Source organism: Coregonus lavaretus, assembly GCF_964263955.1.
Source record: "Coregonus lavaretus genome assembly, contig: HAP1_SCAFFOLD_224, whole genome shotgun sequence".
Lineage (NCBI taxonomy): Eukaryota > Metazoa > Chordata > Actinopteri > Salmoniformes > Salmonidae > Coregonus > Coregonus lavaretus.
In genome coordinates, this window is record NW_028158475.1 from 152137 (window position 1) to 172654 (window position 20518).

Here is a 20518-nt window from a genome sequence, read left to right on the forward strand (position 1 = left end):
GAGTATTCTGCATTGAAGAGTATATATAGCCTCTGTGAATGCACACAATGAGGTACAGTACCAGTCAAAAGTTTGGACACACCTACTCATTCCAGGGTTTTTCTTTATTTTTTACTATTTTCTACACTGTAGAATAATAGTGAAGACATCAAAACTATGAAATAACACATATGGAATCATATAGTAACCAACAAATATTTTATATTTGAGATTCTTCAAATAACCACCCTTTGCCTTGATGACAGCTTTGCACACTCTTGGCATTCTCTCAACCAGATTCACCTGGAATGCTTTTCCAACAGTCTTGAAGGAGTTCCCACATATGCTTAGCACTTGTTGGCTGCTTTTCCTTCACTCTGCCGTCCGACTCATCCCAAACCATCTCAGTTGGGTTGAGGTCGGGGGATTGTGGAGGCCAGGTCATCTGATGCAGCACTCCATCACTCTCCTTCTTGGTCAAATAGCCCTTACACAGCCTGGAGGTGTGTTGGGTCATTGTCCTGTTGAAAAACAAATGATAGTCCCACTAAGCCCAAACCAGATGGGATGGCATATCGCTGCAGAATGCTGTGGTAGCCATGCTGGTTAAGTGTGCCTTGAATTCTACATAAATCACAGACAGTGTCACCAACAAAGCACCCCCACACCATAACACCTCCTTCTCCATGCTTTACAGTGGGAAATACACATGCAGAAATCATCCGTTCACCCACACCGCGTCTCACAAAGACACGGCGGTTGGAACCAAAAATCTTCAATATGGACTCCAGATCAAAGGACACATTTCCACCGGTCTAATGTCCATTGCTCGTGTTTCTTGGCCCAAGCAGGTCTCTTCTTATTATTGGTGTCCTTTAGTAGTGGTTTCTTTGCAGCAATTCGACCATGAAGGCCTGATGCACACAGTCCCCTCTGATGTTGAGATGTGTCTGTGACTTGAACTTCGTGAAGCGTTTATTTGGGCTGCAATTTCTGAGGCTGGTAACTCTAATGAACTTATCCTCTGCAGCAGAGGTAACTCTGGGTCTTCCATTCCTGTGGTGGTCCTCATGAGAGACAGTTTCATCATAGCGCTTGATAGTTTTTGCGGCTGCACTTGAAGAAACTTTCAAGGTTCTTGAAATGTTCTGTATTGACTGACCTTCATGTCTTAAAGTAATGATGGACTGTCGTTTCTCTTTGCTTAGTTGAGCTGTTCTTGCCATAGTATGGATTTGGTCTTTTACCAAATAGGGCTATCTTCTGTATACCCCCCTACCTTGTCATAATACGACTGATTGGCTCAAACGCATTAAGGAGGAAATAAATTCCACAAATTAACTTTTAAGAAGGCACACCTGTTAATTGAAATGCATTCCAGGTGACCACCTCATGAAGCTGGTTGAAAGAATGCCAAGAGTGTGCAAAGCTGTCATCAAGGCAAAGGGTGGCTATTTGAAGAATCTCAAATATATTTGGATTTGTTGAACACTTTTTTGGTTACTACATAATTCCATATGTGTTATTTCATAGTTGATGTCTTCACTATTATTCTACAATGTAAAAATAAAGAAAAACCCTTGAATGAGTAGGTGTGTCCAAACTTTTGACTGGTAATGTACATGTTTAACATTTCACCATCTATCATACAAATCACTTGCTGGTAAATCCTGTCTGTGTGTGTGTGTATGATGTGTGTGACTGATCTCAAAACAAAAGTACAAGTTCTCGCATGACAGACGTAGGATACCGTAAATATGACAAGTAATTGTGCTGCAATGGTTAACAGCCTTTTGTTTTAAACACTCTTTCCAAATTGTAATTTTGCACATTTAAAAGTAATCCTTAAAGCTAGAATAATTAATTGAAACAATAACAAATTGTTCTCCCAGGCCTTGTTTTGCTGAAAAGCTAAGGGATTGGGCTGGAGAAATGTAACCAGTCTCAACTTCATAGACAGAGCTATGGATGCAAGGACTTACCAGCCATGCTATCAACATTACAGTTTTAATCATGTTTTGAGGCTATACAGTGTTTGTTTACATCTAGGTTGTTTACAAACATTGGAGTAAAACACACTTATATTTTGGGTTCTGATGGGGTACGACAGTTGAACTAAGCTCATGAGGCATTTATAAATTATATTCTTCAAGAATCAATGGATATATATCATTAATTTATATGTCCAAAAATGGATGTAGCAACTAAGGATTATTTCTTTAAAGATACAAGAAGATGACACTAGTAAAATAATATCAATACTTTTAATAGGGCCATAACTTTTTGTGAGAGTGAGTTTTGCCAGATTCTTTTTGTGTGCTGGTGTTGAGAGGAGGTTTTCCTGCCTTCTTGCCACACAGGTCAACTCCACCATTTTGGGAAATGAAAATGTGGTGTACAATAGCTCCATCCATCCAGCCACACCCAGACCAATACCTCCCACCTCACATTCACTTCTGCTATTTCTCTAAAGAGTAACCGTCTCTAGTACTAAGACCAAATATACAAGTATATGATTGGAAAACATTTACAGTGCCTTCAGAAAGTATTCATACCCCTTGACTTATTTCACATTTTGTTGTGTTACAGCCTGAATTCAATATGGATTGAAATGATGTTTTCCTCACCCATCTACACACAGTACCCCATTGTTGACAAAGTGAAAACATGTTTTATTTTATTTTTGATGTATTGAAAATGAAATACAAAAATATCTCATTTAAATAAGTATTCACACCCCTTTGCTATGACACTCAAAATTGAGCTCAGGTGCATCCAATTTCCTTTGATCATCCTTGAGACGTCACTACAACTTGATTGGAGTCCACCTGTGGCCAATGCAATTGTTTGGACATGATTTAGAAAGAAACACACCTGTCTATATAAGGTCCCAGGGTTGACAGTGCATGTCAGAGCAGAAACTATACCATGAAGTCTGAGGAACTGTCCGTAGATCTCCGAGATAGAATTGTGATGAGGCATGTATCTGAGGAAGGGTATAAAACAATTTCTAGAATGTTGAAAGTTTCCAAGAGCACAGTGGTCTTCATCAGTGGGAAATGTAGAAAGTCTCTACAGCTCTTCACCAATCTGGGCTTTATGGGAGAGAGGCCAGACGGAAGCCACTCCTGAGAAAAAGGCACATGACAGCATGCCTGAAGTTTGCAAAAAGGCACGTGAAAGACTCGGGAATCATAAGGAAAAAGATTCTGTTGGTCTGATGAGACAAAAATGGAACTATTTTGCCTGAATGCAAAGCGCTGTCTGGAGAAAACCAGGCACAGCTAATCACCCGTCGAACACCATCCCTACCGTGAAGCATGGTGGGGGCAGCATCATGCTATGGGGATGCTTTTCAGCGGGACTGGGAGACTGGGACTGGGAGACTGGTATGGATAGAAGGAACAATGAATGAAGCCAAATACAGGCAAATCCTTGATGAGAACCTGCTTCAGAGTGCTAACGACAGACTGGGGCTAAGATTTACGTTCTAACAGAACAATGACAATAAGCATACAGCCAAAGCAACGCTGGAATGGCTTCAGAACAAGAATGTGAAAGTCCTTGAGTGGCCCAGCTAAAGCCCAGACTTGAATCCCATTGAAAACCTGTTGAAAGACACGAAGATTGCTGTTCACCGCCGCTCCCCATCTAACTTAACAGAGCTTGAGAAAATATGCAAGGAAGAATGGGAGAAAATCTCCAAATACAGATGTGCAAAGCTGATACAGACATACGCAAGATTCAAAGCTATAATCGCCACAAAATGTGCTTCTACAAAGTATTGACTCTGGGGTGTGAATACTTCTAAATGAGAGATTTCTGTATTTCATTTTCAATAAATTAGCTAAAATTTCGAAAAACATATTTAACTTTGTCATTATGGGGTATTGTGTATAGATGGGTGAGGAAAAACAATCTATTTAATCCATTTTGAATTCAGGTTGTAACAACTGAAATGTGTAATAAGTCAAGGGGTATGAATACTTTCTGAAGGCACACAGTAGGGTAACACACTAGGGTAACACACTAGGGTACTACGAACTAAAAATGAACAAACTAAAAGCAGTTCCTAACTTCCTATACAATATGAAACAAATAAATCCAGAATGATGTACCTGTAAATACAATTGTAAGCCTACACTAATACATTGATACTAGGCTACCATTACGCTATCTATGACTGGCAGTTGGCCAAGATCATCATGTGGACCAACATTCCATTAGTCACTCTAGAGTCTAGTCTACAACACTTTAAAAGTAGCATGACTATGATGAGCATTGTTTGGGTGTGTTTGGAGTGGAGTGTGGGAGTTACTACTTACTCACATCTCTCAATCATTCACTCTCTCTCTCTGCATTACGTATAACATCATCTCCCTTGACCTGGCCATGACCCCTTCATAATGTACCCCCCATGGCAACCCGTGACCTCTATAACCCTCTGTAGATATCACCTTGACATTGTACCATAGCAGTCCAATGATAAACCGTGTCTAACTGTTATAATGGAAGAGTTGAGAAATGCATGGTGCTTTTCACCTTACAGCAGGGGTCTCTTACAGCAGGGGTCTCAAACAAACAGTGTGATCAAATGCGGCTCACAAACCAATTTAATGCAGGATGAGTTGTTTGAACTCTGGAATAACCTGTTTTAGACCTTGTAAATGTTAGGTTTAAAAATGTAATGAAAGGTCATTCTAATGAAAGGTCATTCTAAATGTGTGAGAAAATAAACATTCTGGAGCCTCCACCCTCCCTCACTATTCCCTACACAGCAATCCAAAACGAATCTCTTTATGAAAAACAAAATGGCAGCCACAATTCAACTCAATTAAATTAGCGTGATTTAAATCAAATGATAAATCCAGCACATACAATAACCTACTACTGTTTGCCTTGTTACAGGCTGGCAGAGCGACAGCTAGGGAGATGGAAGAGGAGCGGGAAGGACAGCTCCATATGTATCTCATCAGCCCCTGGGCCTGAGGGGACAGTTTGGGCCGACCGTCTTTTCACTGTTGCGCTCTGCGCTGCTCATTTGGCCTCCTCCTGTCTTGTGCTAAAGGTCTCTCACTGCTACAAGGCTCCTTAGCACTTCACTGGGAGCTATGGAACGAGGATACGCAGATTCAACCGCAACGGTGCTTTAACTTCATTAAAGCGATTACGTACACAACATCTCATTTTCTCACGGGCGGACAGATAACGACGACAGAGGGAAAAGGAGGTTTGAGAAAAGGAAGAGAGGGAGGGGTCGAATAGGGTGGGGTAAATAATTAAAAAAGAAAAATCTCTAATTCTAGTTCGTGACCCCCACGCACTTAAGGCTGAGTCGCTGACTAGCCCCTTTACTAACCCCTAACAAGCGTTCTCTGACTTAATTTGCTGAATGAGGGACGCGAGCAAGTTCTCCTCTGTTGTCCTGGCGGGGAAAGTGCCCTGGCGGACACCGCTACCTGAATCACTGCACCTTCCAGGCCATTTCTGGTTCACTGCACTTGGAGCAGAGAAGACCTTGCCAGAGAAGAAGACATGTAGTGGGGAGTAGATGAGATTTGTTCTGGTTCATTTAACTGCGATGGCCAGTGTTAAGTGTTCGTCAAGCGCCTGACTCAGAAGGTGAACCGGGGGCAAAAGAGGAGGGAGGAAGAGAAAGAGGAAGTAGAAATATTCATTGTGAAGGGGGAAGTTTGGAACTAGAGGCATAGGAGGAAGGAGAGATGGAGGGAGGGATAGGGGAACTGGGGGCATAAGAGAAGGGAGGGATGGATGGAGGGAGGTAGAAAACTGTCATCATTGTGAAGGCCAAATAGACATCATGCTCCTTCAGGCAGCTTTATTGTTTTGTCCTTTACTAACTGAGGACACAACTTTGGAGTAAGCGAACTAATGACATACAACGGACAGAGAACACAAACAAATGGATTTGGTTTACAGTACATGAAGGCACAATACTGTTAGTGATGGCATGCACAGGATACACCTCCATTTACTGAACATTTCAGATGAGTTTCTTTCGCCCCCAAATTCTGTGACTCACGATCAAATAGATCTTAACATACGTGCCTCTTTCTATTACTAAGCCATTCATTGTGAGAGAATGCTTAACCATCAATCTCTCTTTGTCATCAAGGTAGTGCTGAGTGATTAACGTGCTTTGAGGTCGGTTCGTTTCGAGAAAAAAAAATTGAACATTAAATGCATTAGGAAATGCCTTTAAAATGATTTTAGAGCTTTTCAATGGCAATTCCAAAGCCAAGAATAGTGAACATGCAATCGCCAAAACATTTCAAATATTCCATTGTCTCTGTCAGGTTCACATTGGGTAAGGTATCAATAGTAAAATAATAAATTACTATTAAATAATACAATATTTCAGTTGTGTATATTACTTTTATTATTTTTCATTCCTTAAAAGTCACCATCTCATCTCTGCTCAGGCAGTAGCAGCCAAACAAAAGTTCTCTGCTCCCCATACTGTACTGTTTTTAGTCATCCTATTTAGCTAGGCTAGCCTGCCTAAGCATGCTGCATCCTTTCCTCATTCTCTTTCAAAGCCTTGCCTGACCTTACCACTCTCCTTCCGTTTTCTCATACAATGTTCTTCTCTTACTCCATCTCTCCTCTTCTCTATACTTCATAATCTCTCTCTCTTTCTCTGCAGCCCAGGGCAGAGTGCTGCTAAGGTCTAGCTCTTAGCATATCTTCCTCTCACTCCAGCTCTCCTTCTTTACCCCTCTTTCCCTCTCTCCAGCCCTTCAACCCAGCCCAGGGCAGAGTGCTACAGTAGCACCCATGGCAGGGCAGTGATGTTTGGGCCCAGTGATGTACTAATAGTGAGTGACCAGGTTTAAGTGCCCCTCTTTTCCTACAGCTCTGCCACAGGCCTCATGCATGCTCACACACACACACGCCTGCATCATGCTCACCACCGTGAGTGATTAACACCACAGGGCTCTACGGTTTTACTGTCTTTTCCTCCCTACTTTTTCTTCCCATCTTTCACCTTCTCAAAAAGCAAATGAAATCTGTCATCCTAAATTACCCTTTCACTCAACAAAAATGACGAAATCGCCTGTATGAGCTGTGAACTGTGTGTGTGTGTTTGGGTATGCATGTGATGTGTGTGTGTGTGTGAGAGAGAGAGAGTGTGTGCGCAAGTGAGTCTGTGTGCTTATGCATGTGATGAGTGTGAGAGAAAGAAGGTGGAAATAAGGGTATTCTATTTGTGCTCAGGAGAAATCTTGATTAAGTGCTGAAAATACCTGTTTTCTAATGAAATATTGAATACATTGAGTAAACGGAAGCAAAACAAGAATAAATGTCTATCTTAAGAAACCGGAAACAGTGCACCTCTATGACCACTCCATGACTCACTCAGTCATTATTAGGCCTATAACTAGAGTGAGTAATTACTTATTAATAACCACTCATTATGTAGGACCCCCAAAAATGTTAAACCATGTCACAGATCATAGGCCCGCAATGAACAAGATCTCTATTGATTTCTGACAATCTTCTTGACCTTTCAATGAATGAGGTCAGACTGGTCAGTGACCTCTCTCAAGTCAAGAGTTGACCGCTGCTGTGGTGACTGGCTGTTTCTCAATTAATCTTTCCTTAATTCCTCACGTCCTCATCTCCTTCTCAAACTACATTGGAGGAGAGGATCCAAGTTCACTCCCCTCGAACCTTCTCCTCCTATGCATATTGAGAAGGGGGTGTGGAGAGAAGATGCAAGGAATCAAAGAAAGAGCCGCTATGCATCATGCTGTTCCTCTGAATTGACTCACTGACAGGAGAGAAGGAGAACAGATGTAGATAAGGTCACTGGTTCATGTAGATGAGTATGTGTGTAGGGGTGACCTCTAATTGACATGTCCTATGGGCTGGACCCATGGGCTGACCACCACTTAGGTCTAGCATTAGTTCCCATAAAGGAAAATATTAAGAGTCAGCATTGGCTTGAGAAAAAGAATCAATGGAGATATTTCTGAAAACATTTCTCATAGGGGAAAAAATAATTTCCTTTCTAATTGTAGATGTATTCATCTTATTTTTTCCCCTTCAGATTACCACAAGGGATCAATTCATGAGGTGCATATCTTATTGAACATTTTGATATCTAAGTTGCCTAAAAATAGCACAAAAAGTTGCAGAATTGGGTGCACCACAAAAGACATGGCAGATGCTCGGTAGTAATGGTAAGCCTATAGGAAGTTGGTTTCCTGAACACAATTTTGATAGAAGTTATCAAACAACTTTGCTTACAACTATGTTTCTGTCTAGCCACAACATCGTTATGGTGTTTCCCCTCCAAACTCATCTCATAATTTTACTATGAGTGTCTTTATAGTACAAACAATGTGCTTACTCATTAATTTGCCTAGACGAAATATAACCATAACATTCATCTGTAAATAACTAACAAATTTTACTCATCACTTTATGGCCATAATCAATTCATAATATCTTAGAGGACGCACTGAACTGATGATTTTAAGTCCAATCATAATACAAGTAAGTCATCGATTATTGGCTATAAGTATTTTCTGCTTAGGCTATCTTATCTACACTTTGCAAGGTCTGTGGTCATATTGTTGTCAGGAAATGTGTCAGTGCCTAACTGACATATTTGTCATATTTCTTTGCATATGACAAATTGTCCTACAAAAACGGAGTACACAGAAAGATGGAAATGATATTAAAACATGCATACTGAGCACATTTGCTTGTTGCTGGCTGCCAAAAATCTGATTATAAACAATAAAAAGTATTTACTGAAGGAAATTACAATGGAAGTGTTTTTAAGAGTTATCGCCAGAAAACGTTATGTTCCCCTGATAGGCATACAGGTATAGACAGCATAGTAGACTGCTACTCCACCTGAGGATATGGGTGGAAGGTTGGGACGAGTCGAACATGGAGATAGAACTTGGAGAGCTAGAGGCGCGTGGGCGGATGCCTGCATCGTTCGATTTGATCGTTCTTCTGTTCTGGATGAGAGAATGATTCAGACCTCATTACCATACTCAGGAGACAGAGACGTCTTTCTCTTCGAACCAAAAACAGGTGTTTGGATAGAGGGGTCTCCTGCTCTGCTCCACGCGCTCCCTCCGTGCCTCAGGTACTGCTGTTTTGTTTGCTACCATGGTTTCTCAAGGTAAAACTCTAGCTGTATGTCAGCTAATATTATAATACATTTAAAAGTCTGGCGTGGCTTTTCCATGCATAAAATACCCAAGGTTTATAAAAAAAAAGCCTAAACCACACTTTTCAAGTGTCATCAAATCAAATACAATTGTATTTGTCACATGCGCCGAATACAACAGATGTAGACTTTACCATGCAATGCTTACTTACAAGCCCTTAACCAACAATGCAGTTTTAAGAAAATAGAGTTTAAAAAATATTTACTAAAGAAACTAAAGTCAAAATTTTAAACAAAAGTAACAGAATAAAATAACGAGGCTATATACAGGGGGTACCGGTACTGAGTATAGGGGGGGTGTCAATGCAAATAGTCTGGGTGGCTATTTGATCATTTGTTCAGCAGTCTTATGGCTTGCGGGTAGAAGCTGTTAAGGAGCCTTTTGGAACTAGACTTGGTGCTTCGGTACCGCTTGACGTGGGGTAGCAGAGAGAACAGCCTATGACTTGGGTGACTGGAGTCTTTGACAATTTTTTGGGCCTTCCTCTGACACTGCCTAGTATGTAGGTCCTGAATGGCAGGAAGCTTGGCCCCAGTGATGTACTGGGCCGTACGCACTACCCTCTGTAGTGCCTTACGGTCAGATGCCGAGCAGTTCCCATACCAGGCGGTGATGCAACCGGTCAGGATGCTCTCGATGGTGCAGTCGTATAATTTTTTGAGGATCTGGGGACCCATGCCAAATTTTTTCAGTCTCATGAGGGGGAAAAGGCGTTGTTGTGCCCTCTTCACAACTGTCTTGGTATGTTTGGACCATGATAGTTTGTTGGTGATGTGGACACCAAGGAACTTGAAACTCTCGACCCGTCATCATGATGATGGGGCGACAGGTAGCTTAGTGGTGAAGAGCGTTGTGCCAGTAACCGAAAGGTCGCTGGTTCTAATCCCCGAGCTGACTAGGTGAAAAATCTGTCGGTGTGCCCTTGAGCAAGGCACTTAACCCTAATTGCTCCTGTAAGTCGCTCTGGATAGGAGCGTCTGCTAAATGACTTAAAAATGTAAATAAATAAATGCTTACAGCAATTAATACAAAATAAAATAAAGCTGTTTGGCCTCTGTCTCCATTGGTAAAAGGAAAACAAAGACTCCAAAAAGGTTGATTGTAGGAATAAAAAGCATCCCAAAACACTTTTTTTTTCTCCAGATTTCATAGTTATGGTGTCAGCAATTCTTCTGATTTGGTTATTCTGGAAATAACACTACTTTCCCACTCCATAATAAATTCATAACAGTTTGGCTGGCATCACCATGCATAAAATGAAAAGGAAGGACTCCAATACTTGAGAAAGAATAGGCCTACTGGCCTATGTGGGCCAGAACCACTTTTTCACATGTGATCGTGATGGTGCCAGTCTTATTCTTGTTCTGAATAAACTATTCTGGACATATCGCACTACCTTGCCACTCTAGCCTCTGCTCTCCTCCACACCCCACCCTCCCTCTGCTTTACCCGGAGTATAGTACGGCTACTCCTCCTCTTCCCGCCCGGAGGCCTGCTCCTGGAAGCGGTCCAACCTGGGATTGGCTTCCCGCTTTTCACACGGAGCAGGAACTGATGCGCCAGGATAACCATATATGGACTTGCTATCAATTTCGTTGCCATGACTCAGCCTCGCGCCTTATCAATAGAACACGATTGAACACTGTGTGGATACAAGGCGATGGGAATTGGAATTTGGCTACTGTTCAACAAGTTCTACAATGACATTGTATAGGCTAAATAGTCGTGTTTTTAACCTGAGGAAGACCTATAGTTTTCTTAGGTAAATGACCCAAGCTGTAATTGTAAGGCAATCTTCAATCAGCTAAATGTGTCAGTGATATTTTCTTATATTGACCCTAATAGGCACTAAATAAATGTAGCCTATCCAAATATAGGCTATCAATACATGTAGAGTATTCAAATGTATCAATATGGACGACCTCCACAAGATGAAGCAGTATGAAAATGTATGCGCTCACTAACTGTAAGTCGCTCTGGATAAGAGCGTCTGCTAAATCACTAAAATGTAAAATGTAATATAATATTATATCCAACTGGCAATGCCACCTTTATAACGGTAAAGATAGCCCTCAAGATTATATCCACATCAATATATGAAGTCAAAATGAATCTGAAAGTGGAGGTTTGAAGCAAATAACACTACAATTTAACCCAGATAGAAGTATAAAATCATATACGTAGCCTATCACTTTCCTCTCTCGCAAGTCTTGTTTATCTCAGCAGTTCCTGGCAACAACGTCATCGAGCATCTGACGTTTCAGGGCGTGGAACAAGGGCTGACCAATCGGTGCGTTTCTTGCACTCTAAACTGTATAAATTGCCTGTATTGCATGAACACTGGTAGAACACGAGTTTAGACCATCGAGGAAACCGCAACACTCCAGATCTCAAAGAAATATCAACGGGACAAAAGACCGTGTGGAATCCAATAATTAGCCACCGGACATCAGTTTGAATACAACTGTCAAGAAAAAAAACCCGACGACTATTGACTCGGTACAGTACAGTTCCACTATTTTGGAAGTTTTGCTCTGTTCTACTTTGATAACTTTTCAGATTATAATATACCTTCTGCGGAAACGTTTGGTTGCTGAAAAGACACTCGAGAGGGCTTGCCCTTTTTTGGACGTATAAATTCAGCTACTACACTGAAGAATTCCAGCAATATTTGAATAATGTCCACAATAATGGAACAGCCTTTCTATCATGACGACTCGTTTCTTTCTGCTTATGGTCATTCAGGCGCTGCCCTGCACGACTACAAGCTCCTCAAGCAGAACATGAACTTGAACTTCGCCGAGAACTATCGGAACCAAAGCCTCAAGGCTCAGCTGCGCTCCGAGAGTGAATTCTATCCGACCGGGAGCGCATCGGAAGTCGGCTCGCTGAAGCTCGCCTCTCCTGAACTGGAGCGACTGATCATCCAGAACAGCAACGGTGTCATCACTACCACACCGACACCTGGGCAGTACTTCTACAGTCGGGGAATCACAGAGGAGCAAGAGGGCTTCGCGGACGGGTTCGTCAAAGCTCTGGACGACCTCCACAAGATGAACCAGATGCCGCCACCGAACGTGTCCATCGGAACTGGTGGAGTCTCCACGTGCACGGTGGCCTCCACCGTGTTTGGTTCCTCCATGCAGCCGGAGCACCTCGAGTACACCACCCTGAACAGCTGTGGCCCTCACACTACCCTCACACCTGCAACCAGCAGCTACCCCTCCACCACCATCAGCTACCTGCCTCACCACCATTACCAGCACCAGCAAGCCGCTGCGCACCCATCCCACCACTTCCAGCACTCGCTAGCCGGAGCAGGCCTACACGCACAGCGATATTCAGGGCTGAAAGAGGAGCCCCAGACCGTCCCAGACATGCAGAGCAGTGACGACGAGTCACTTCGCGGCATGTCCCCAATCGACATGGAGAACCAGGAGCGCATCAAGGCCGAGCGAAAGAGGCTCAGGAACCGCCTGGCAGCCACCAAGTGCCGGAAGCGAAAGCTGGAGCGCATCTCTCGCCTGGAGGACAAAGTGAAGGTTCTGAAGACAGACAACGCCGGGCTCTCGAGCACAGCTTCCGTCCTGCGCGAGCAGGTAGCTCAACTCAAACAGAAAGTTATGACACACGTCAGTTCCGGCTGTCAACTCATGTTGACGTCCAAGATCAAGTCGTTTTGAAAACTATAAAACGATGGACTATAAAAGAAACACTGGACAATAATGGGGAGGACATTTGTTTTACTTTGTTAAAGCAAACATAACTTTTACTGCACTGTTGGGACAGCAATTGCCGAACTTTGTAAACTACCATTGATGTGTTTTCATGTTGAAAATATTCAAAAGTTACTTATTTTTGCATTGTTTATTGGTTTCCAGACAATGATGGACATGGGAAACCACGTGCACAATAATAAGACTAATAACACTCGGGGAATTCTGAACAAGTTGTATAAAGTGTCATGTAGTTATGGCTTTGCCTGTTTACATTTGTTTTGTTTTTTTACTTTGAAAAGTCATATGTGAAATGCATTCCATTTATAAGTTATTGTGTTAAGTCAGGTTGAACCTCACTGTCTTTTTTACTTGTACAGTATATATTTAAGTAAAATATCTTTACATTTACCCTCTGTCTATTTTACTTTTGTATCCTTTCTACACAACTACATTGACATTTCTCAAACCAATGAACGTTATAGGCCTATGAGTTAGATATAGCCTAGGCCTATATGACATTTCAGCTATAGTGTTCATGACAAGCTTTAGTGTTATCAACATTATATAAGTAGAAGCAGGAGTGTTGTTTACATGGATACATAATTCCTTTGAGATTTCCCACGCTAACCAGTAAATTATCATTAGGAACTGTTTCTGTTTTTAAATCAACCAACATAAAAACGGGGCATGACGTACGAGACGTGCCCGCGTTGGGTTGTTTGCCCTCACTGACGTACATACGTATGGCCAAATATGGTAATGTTTTGGTATCACACGTCACAGCAGGGGGAAGATTTCCGGGAACCCCCACCTACATTGCCCGTCAGTACAGCGGTGCGTTTTCGATAGACCTTACACTACTAGGCCATACTGTGCGTGTGAAGAGACGTTTCTCAATGGCAAGCTTTTATTAAAGACGGGGGGAGTTCCCCTATTCAGCCACCGCAGCGTTCAATTTCCCAAAACAACCCTATGCGAAACTAATGTCGAGATAAAAATACACGGGTCAATTTTCCAGCAAAGCAAACGATATTCTGCTGACGTGAAAATGGAAACTAAACATTTTTATGCTATGTGTGAGTAATCTTGTACATGTCTCTGAACATTCAAAGTCTAATGTAAACTCAGCAAATAGCCTGTGCAATAAATTATGAACAGGAAAAGTGTAGGCAGTATGAAAATGTATGCACTCACTAACTGTAAGTAGCAATGGATAAGAGCGTCTGCTAAAATGTCAAATTGATATCAGCACAGAGTTCGGTAAATTCAACTCCGTTCAATTGAAGATATCCATATTACAGGGATCTAAACTAGAGCTAGGCACATATCCTCTGAACAGTTTGCCAAGGATCTAGGGACGGCAGGGTATTGAGGTTGGATGCGGAGAGCGGTAGGTTCTCTGCATTTATTAGGTCACCAATTGGGACAGCCTTATTGATATCAACTTTATAGAAAAGGTGTCATCTGATGACAGTGCTTTTATAATATAGCCTGCTTTAAGGAATACAATATAGGGTACAGGATATCCAACTGATAAAGACTGTGCTGGGAATTCTCCACATTACACACCAACACAATCTTACAAAACATTTATTATATCACCACCTACCATTGTTGAAGCCTCCAACTGCTCTTAAACACTAGTAAAACTAAATGCATGCTCTTCAACCGAACGCTGCTTGCACCCGCCCACCCGACTAGAATCACTACTCTAGACGGGTCTGACCTAGAGTATGTGGACAACTACAAATATCTAGGTGTCTGGTTAGACTGTAAACTCTCCTTCCAGACTCACATTAAGAATCTCCAATCCAAAGTTAAATCTAGAATCGGTTTCCTATTTCGCAACAAAGCCTCCTTCACTCATGCTGCCAAACATGCCCTCGTAAAACTGACTATCCTACCGATCCTTGACTTCGGCGATGTCATTTACAAAATAGCCTCCAACACTCTACTCAGCAAATTGGATGTTGTCTATCACAGTGCCATCCGTTTTGTCTCCAAAGCCCCATATAATACCCACCACTGTGACCTGTACGCTCTTGTTGGCTGGTCCTCACTACATATTCGTCGCCAAACCCACTGGCTCCAGGCCATCTATAAATCACTGCTAGGCAAATCCCCGCCTTATCTTAGCTCATTGGTCACCATAGCAACACCCACCCGTAGTCTGCGCTCCAGCGGGTATATCTCACTGGTCATCCCCAAAGCCAACACCTCCTTTGGCCGCAATTCCTTCCAGTTCTCTGCTGCCAATGACTGGAACAAATTGCAAAAATCTCTGAAGCTGGAGACTTATCTCCCTCACTAACTTTAAGCATCAGTTGTCAGAGCACCTTACCGATCACTGCACCTGTACACAGCCCATCTGAAATTAGCCCGCCCAACTACCTCATCCCTATATTGTTATTTATTTTGCTCATTTGTACCCCAGTATCTCTATTTGTACATCATCTCTTGCACATCATTCCAGTGTTAATACTAAATTGTAATTATTTTGCACTATAGCCTATTTTATTGCCTTACCTCCATAACTTGCTAAATTTGCACACTGTATATTATATGTATTTCTGTTGTATTTTTGACTTTGTTTTGTTTTACCCCATATGTAACTCTGTGTTGTTGTTTTTATCGCACTGCTTTGCTTTATCTTGGCCAGGTCGCAGTTGTAAATGAGAACTTGTTCTCAACTGGTTTACCTGGTTAAATAAAGGTGAAATAAATAAAATTAAAATAAAAGATCTGTCAACTGATTTAGGAGAGAATCTGGCAAAGTGGCGTTAGGGCTCCACCTAGTGGTCAAAACTAAATTCCACACATGACAACAAACTGATAACTTCCACTTGGTTTTATTTGTCAGACAAAACACTGCCAACATGTAAGTAATTATTTTCCCATTTGTTATTAATATCACGTGACTGTAGACTGAGTAGTTAACAATTGCAAGGTACAAAATATTCAATGTTTTTCTAACACTTGAGATAAAGGAGAAAAAACAAAACACTTTCAGTGCTTGGGACTAGAAGAGACTGTTTCCACCAGTAGTTTGTCATACAGATACAAGATTTTGTAACAATGTCAAGATAGAAGAGTGGGAGTCTAACGAGTTCTTTAGAACTAAAGATGTACAAGTGTGGGTTGGACGCCAAGAGACTGCTGCTAAAGGGGGGGACTTCCCATCTGAAGGTAAGTGCTAGGACATCTCAGGAGTGCCTGAGCGTGGGTCGGAAATGGCACCCTATTCACTAAAGTGCACAACCTTTGACCGGGGTCCATATGCACTACATAGGGTGCCATTTTGGACACAGCCTGAGGCGCCGTTGTGTGGTTACTGTTTGGAGAAGAACTCCTTGCTCTTCTGGATGTCGGGGACGATGGTGTCACTGCCTGGCTTCCAGCCAGCGGGACACACTATTCCAGGAAGAGAGGGACAAGACCAGGATGAGTCACACTGACATGGAATATTCTTCCAAACACATTCCACATGTTCTAAACTAACTGAGCTCCCATATAAAATAGCCTAATGAAATTGTATAGGTGTTGTAAACAGAAAGTGTTAGCTGTTGGTTTACTGAATGACCATGCCGAAATGTCCTGTGCATAGCAACGCGACTAGATCCAGATGCTGCAGGCTCTATGCAGACTTTTTATTACAAGGAGCACGTGTGCAACAAAGTTGAAAAATGTAGGCGCACAAAGTTCCAGGTGGCGCAAACTATTTTGCCGCATATGTGAGTAAAATGGTCGCACTGTAGAGCCCTGTGCTGGTTCCTGAAGTAAGAACTAGGTAGCAAAAACATGTAAAACCTGCTAGTCGCTTACCCTCGCCGTATTTGTCTGTGTGCTGGAAGGCCTGCACCAGACGCAGGGTCTCGTCCACAGAGCGGCCCACTGGCAGGTCGTTGATGGTGATCTGCCTCAGGATGCCCTTGTCGTCAATCACAAACAGACCCCTGACAGAGAGGGAGAAGACACGGAGGGAGAGAGAGAAAGCAGACAGTGAGAGGGTCAGAAGGCCACATGGGGCATCTGTGATAGACTGTGCTAGAATCAATACAGGAGTCACCTAACATGGAGGTGAATCAAATGCAAAATGAAGCATACACATAAACATGCACACATTCATTTAAAAATAACCTTACAAGTGCACACTAAAACTTCAAATAGCACCTTGCATACAGAGGCTTCACATACACACTACTGATGGCAGTGTTGTAACTAACTGACCTGTAAGCGATGCCCTGGTCCTCCTTTAGCACTCCGTAGTCTCTGGAGATGGACTGTGTGAGGTCAGCCACCAGGGGGATGTTCATTGGTCCCAGTCCACCCTGCTTCCTGGGGGTGTTGATCCTATAGGGAGGGAAAGGGAAAGCGCACAATGTCGTCATACCATAACCTCAAATACAGCCCTTGTTTACGCTTCATTAAGGATGTAGTGAGCGTCACATAGTAACAGAAAGTCAAATTAAGAATTCTAAAGGCTGACATTCACACAATAATAGTGAACAAAGTAAATTAACCATTGATGCAAATGTAACCTACATAGATGGATGATTGTAACACCATTGTTGGATTGAGTCCAGTGACCGTTAGTCTGCTGAGAGCTATGGCTCCTATCACCACTAGGCAGTACAGCAGGCAGAGACAAGATAGCCAGAGGGTGGGAGTGTACTCAAAAGCCTGCTTAAATGTTTTACAATTGGCAGATGTGGACAGCTGGAAAACATTTTACACTGACAATTTGTTATCGGTTCAAATAGGTTAGCCTCTTGACCATTCTGATCGAGGTGCTGTCAGGTGCAAGAATATTTAACCCTACTGTATATCTCCATGCCTTTAAAGTTCCCATCAATAGAAAAGACTTGAACAATTAAATGATCAAAAGCCTAAACCAGTTCTTACCAGGCCAGATGGCTGAAGTGAGAGTCTGTGGAGGCGCCGATGACCTCACAGCCGATCTTGCGGAACTCCTCGGCCTGGTCGCTGAAGGCCACGATCTCAGTGGGGCACACAAAGGTGAAGTCCAGCGGGTAGAAGAAGAACACCACATACTTCCCTGGAGGGGACACACGCAGGAGAGGAGTCAGAAGAGTGTGTGTGTGTATGTTTGGGTACATGTAGGCCTAATCTCAGGACAGCAATAACACTGAGTAGCTGATTTGGTTCTGGGTACGAAGATTATTGTACATGCTACTCTACAGCCTATTATTTTGAAGGTAAGTCACCTTTCAAGATGCAAGTACATCAGAGAGTTACATTTACATTGTAGTCAGAATATTCACTTTCATTTTTTAAGTACTTTGGGCACACACAGCTGAGTGACCTTGTTAAAACTGCCATCATAGTAGTTCTGCATGGTTGTTAAAGACAACAATGTAATTGACAGTAACGATGAAGATCCTTACCTTGGTAGTTAGTCTGATTAATCAGGCTGTAATACACAATTAATTGGTATATAGAGCCTGTGACATTTGTGTGCAAAATTGTGTAAATGGTCCTTACAAGCCAGAATGTTGAATAAAATTACATTTAAACTTGCTCTACCAGTTGTCTGTGCAGTTTGTCCTTCTGTTGATGGAAAATTGAGACAACATATCCACAGAGTAGTGTTATTAACCCGACTTTCAGTACACTGGTCTGTATAACAGTTTGTACTTCCAGTTTTTATTTTCAATACTGATGCAATTCGCACGTGCCAAACACTTGCACAATATGGCCGAGCCTAACAGAACCACAGACCAAATGGCAAACACTTCCAGCTGATTGCGAGGAAACATTGCTTTGGTTGACTACTTCTGGTTACATTTGGACCTACCGGGGCCAGGTAAACAACACTTTCATGTGGATACCCCATCACCACCTCCTACCGCTACCGCCTAAAGGACCAACAGCATGTACAACCGGTAAAGTAACCTCAAACATCATTTTATATAACATTCTGGGGTGTAGAGACTTGACTCTTTCAGACTGATATCCATGGAGTAACCATGGTAACATTCTGATGTTTAGGCAACTTTGTAGTTAGATGGTAACCTGTTAACGACTGACCTGCCAATTAAATTGTCATTTAGAGAAAGTCAAAAGTCCTTACCTATGTAGTCAGACAGCTGGATATCTTTGAACTGTCCGTCCACCACAGCAGTGGCTTTGAACTGTGGGGCCGGCTGGCCTATTTTAGCGTTTCCAGCAGACATGGTGGTGACTGACAGCTCACTGGAAAGACTACGAACGACCCAGCAAAGCAAATCAACAGTGAATCAATACAGTTTGGAACTTCACGTCTCAATGTGCCAAAGCAAATGGGGTGGAGTCTAGTAGGCTATGCTCCAGGAGCCTCACTCCTTTTTAACAAGCATTAGCATATGAAGAAAAAAAGTCATTCAGTCATACAATGTAAGCAATAGTCAAAGTAATACAAAAACACTTAAATGAGAAGTTTTTGAAAAAATGCTCAAAGCGCCAGGTTTCTTACACTGAATTCAATTATACTGCAGTGCTGTACTAGCTACCTAGCTGTATAATGCTGCAGGATCAATGCGCCAATGCCAAGTCTAGTCACATGCAAGTCAGTTGTTCTGAAGGCTGTGCGTGAGAACAAAGGTCTCACAGTGTTGCCTTAAACCTTGCCCAATGAAGAAATTCCATACTCCGTTGACATTCAAAGGTCCTTTATAATAGTTTCACTCATTTGTGTCGGGAAATTGATTACTACATTGTTGGGTTTGGAACTTGCAAGAAAGGCATTTCACTGTACTTGTGCCCTTGACAAACTTGAAACTATATAATTAAATCAAATTGTATTTGTCACATGCGCCGAATACAACAGACTTTACCGTGAAATGCTCACTTACAAGCCCTTAACTCTATTTCTTGAACTGCATTGTTGGTTAAGAAAATATTTACTAAATAAACAAGTAACACAATAAAATAACAATAACGAGGCTATATACAGGGGGTACCGGTACCGAGTCACTGTGCGGGGGTACAGGTTAGTCGAGGTAATTTGTACATGTAGGTAGGGGTAAAGTGACTATGCATAGATAAACAGCGAGTAGTAGCAGTGTAAAATCAACATGTTATGTAATAACAATGAAACAATTTAATAGTATTATGTATGCATTCATTTACTAGCCATCTATGCAGGTAGTTACATTACAACTAGCTAGCTAATTGGCTAACAAGGTGCCAAGCCTCCACACCCACCAAACTGTTCAAAAGGACAAAGAACAAGCTAGTAAGACATAGCCCGCAAGTAGAAGGAGGATTGACCCACAATGCCTAGCTAACGTTAGTTGCTAGCTAGCAAACTCCATAGCCGGTTTCTTTTGTCTGCAACTCTTCGCAACTTCAGCAAAAATAGCAACATGTTAGCAGCTGAAAAATACACTGTAGTACACTGGAGTGATAGTCAAAGTAGCTAATGTATACTTACGTTTCTTGTGAAAGGAATAAAGATACGTTTTTGTGTTGCGGTATGCTGCAGTGGCGTGGAAGCCGCTAATACAGAAGAGAAAACTTTCCCCATCCGTTTTAAAATATTTTGTTTTCAAAATAAAAGTCGCCAGAGAACTTGTTTAAATAAATGTCAATAGAATTGGATTGCTT

General features: G+C 42.1%; 2 protein-coding genes across 4 annotated transcripts; one reads left to right on the forward strand and one right to left on the reverse strand.

The window, feature by feature from the left end:
* Window positions 1-11539: 11539 nt before the first annotated feature.
* LOC311123983 (transcription factor JunB-like) lies at window positions 11540-13321 on the forward strand. 2 transcript variants are annotated; one of them, XM_084198204.1, is made up of 2 exons: window positions 11540-11693; window positions 11940-13321. In XM_084198204.1, the coding sequence occupies exon 2, from the start codon at window positions 11978-11980 to the stop codon at window positions 12875-12877; it is 900 nt and encodes a 299-aa protein (XP_084054330.1). In that variant the 5' UTR covers window positions 11540-11693; window positions 11940-11977; the 3' UTR covers window positions 12878-13321. The 2 variants fall into 2 exon arrangements, with proteins under 2 accessions (XP_084054330.1, XP_084054329.1); XM_084198203.1 differs by lacking the exon at window positions 11540-11693 and having other exon boundaries at window positions 11703-13321.
* A 2425-nt stretch (window positions 13322-15746) lies between these two features.
* Window positions 15747-20440, reverse strand: LOC311123985 (peroxiredoxin-1-like). Of its 2 annotated transcripts, none has more exons than XM_084198206.1 (6): window positions 20346-20440; window positions 19005-19135; window positions 17816-17969; window positions 17141-17263; window positions 16736-16866; window positions 15747-16324 (listed from the first exon to the last, which is right to left on the reverse strand). In XM_084198206.1, the coding sequence occupies exons 2-6, from the start codon at window positions 19105-19107 to the stop codon at window positions 16242-16244; spliced, it is 594 nt and encodes a 197-aa protein (XP_084054332.1). In that variant the 5' UTR covers window positions 19108-19135; window positions 20346-20440; the 3' UTR covers window positions 15747-16241. The 2 variants fall into 2 exon arrangements, with proteins under 2 accessions (XP_084054332.1, XP_084054333.1); XM_084198207.1 differs by lacking the exon at window positions 20346-20440 and adding an exon at window positions 19386-19452.
* Window positions 20441-20518: the final 78 nt, after the last annotated feature.

Coding starts and splice junctions, on each gene's coding strand:
- LOC311123985 (XM_084198206.1), bottom strand. CDS start 19,107: ATGTCTGCTGGAAACGCTAAAATAGGCCAGCCGGCCCCACAGTTCAAA. Junction 17,970..19,004: donor CCAGCTGTCTGACTACATAG/GTAAGGACTTTT, acceptor TGTCCCCTCCAG/GGAAGTATGTGGTGTTCTTC. Junction 17,264..17,815: donor CACTTCAGCCATCTGGCCTG/GTAAGAACTGGT, acceptor CCCTCCCTATAG/GATCAACACCCCCAGGAAGC.
- LOC311123983 (XM_084198203.1), top strand. CDS start 11,873: ATGTCCACAATAATGGAACAGCCTTTCTATCATGACGACTCGTTTCTT.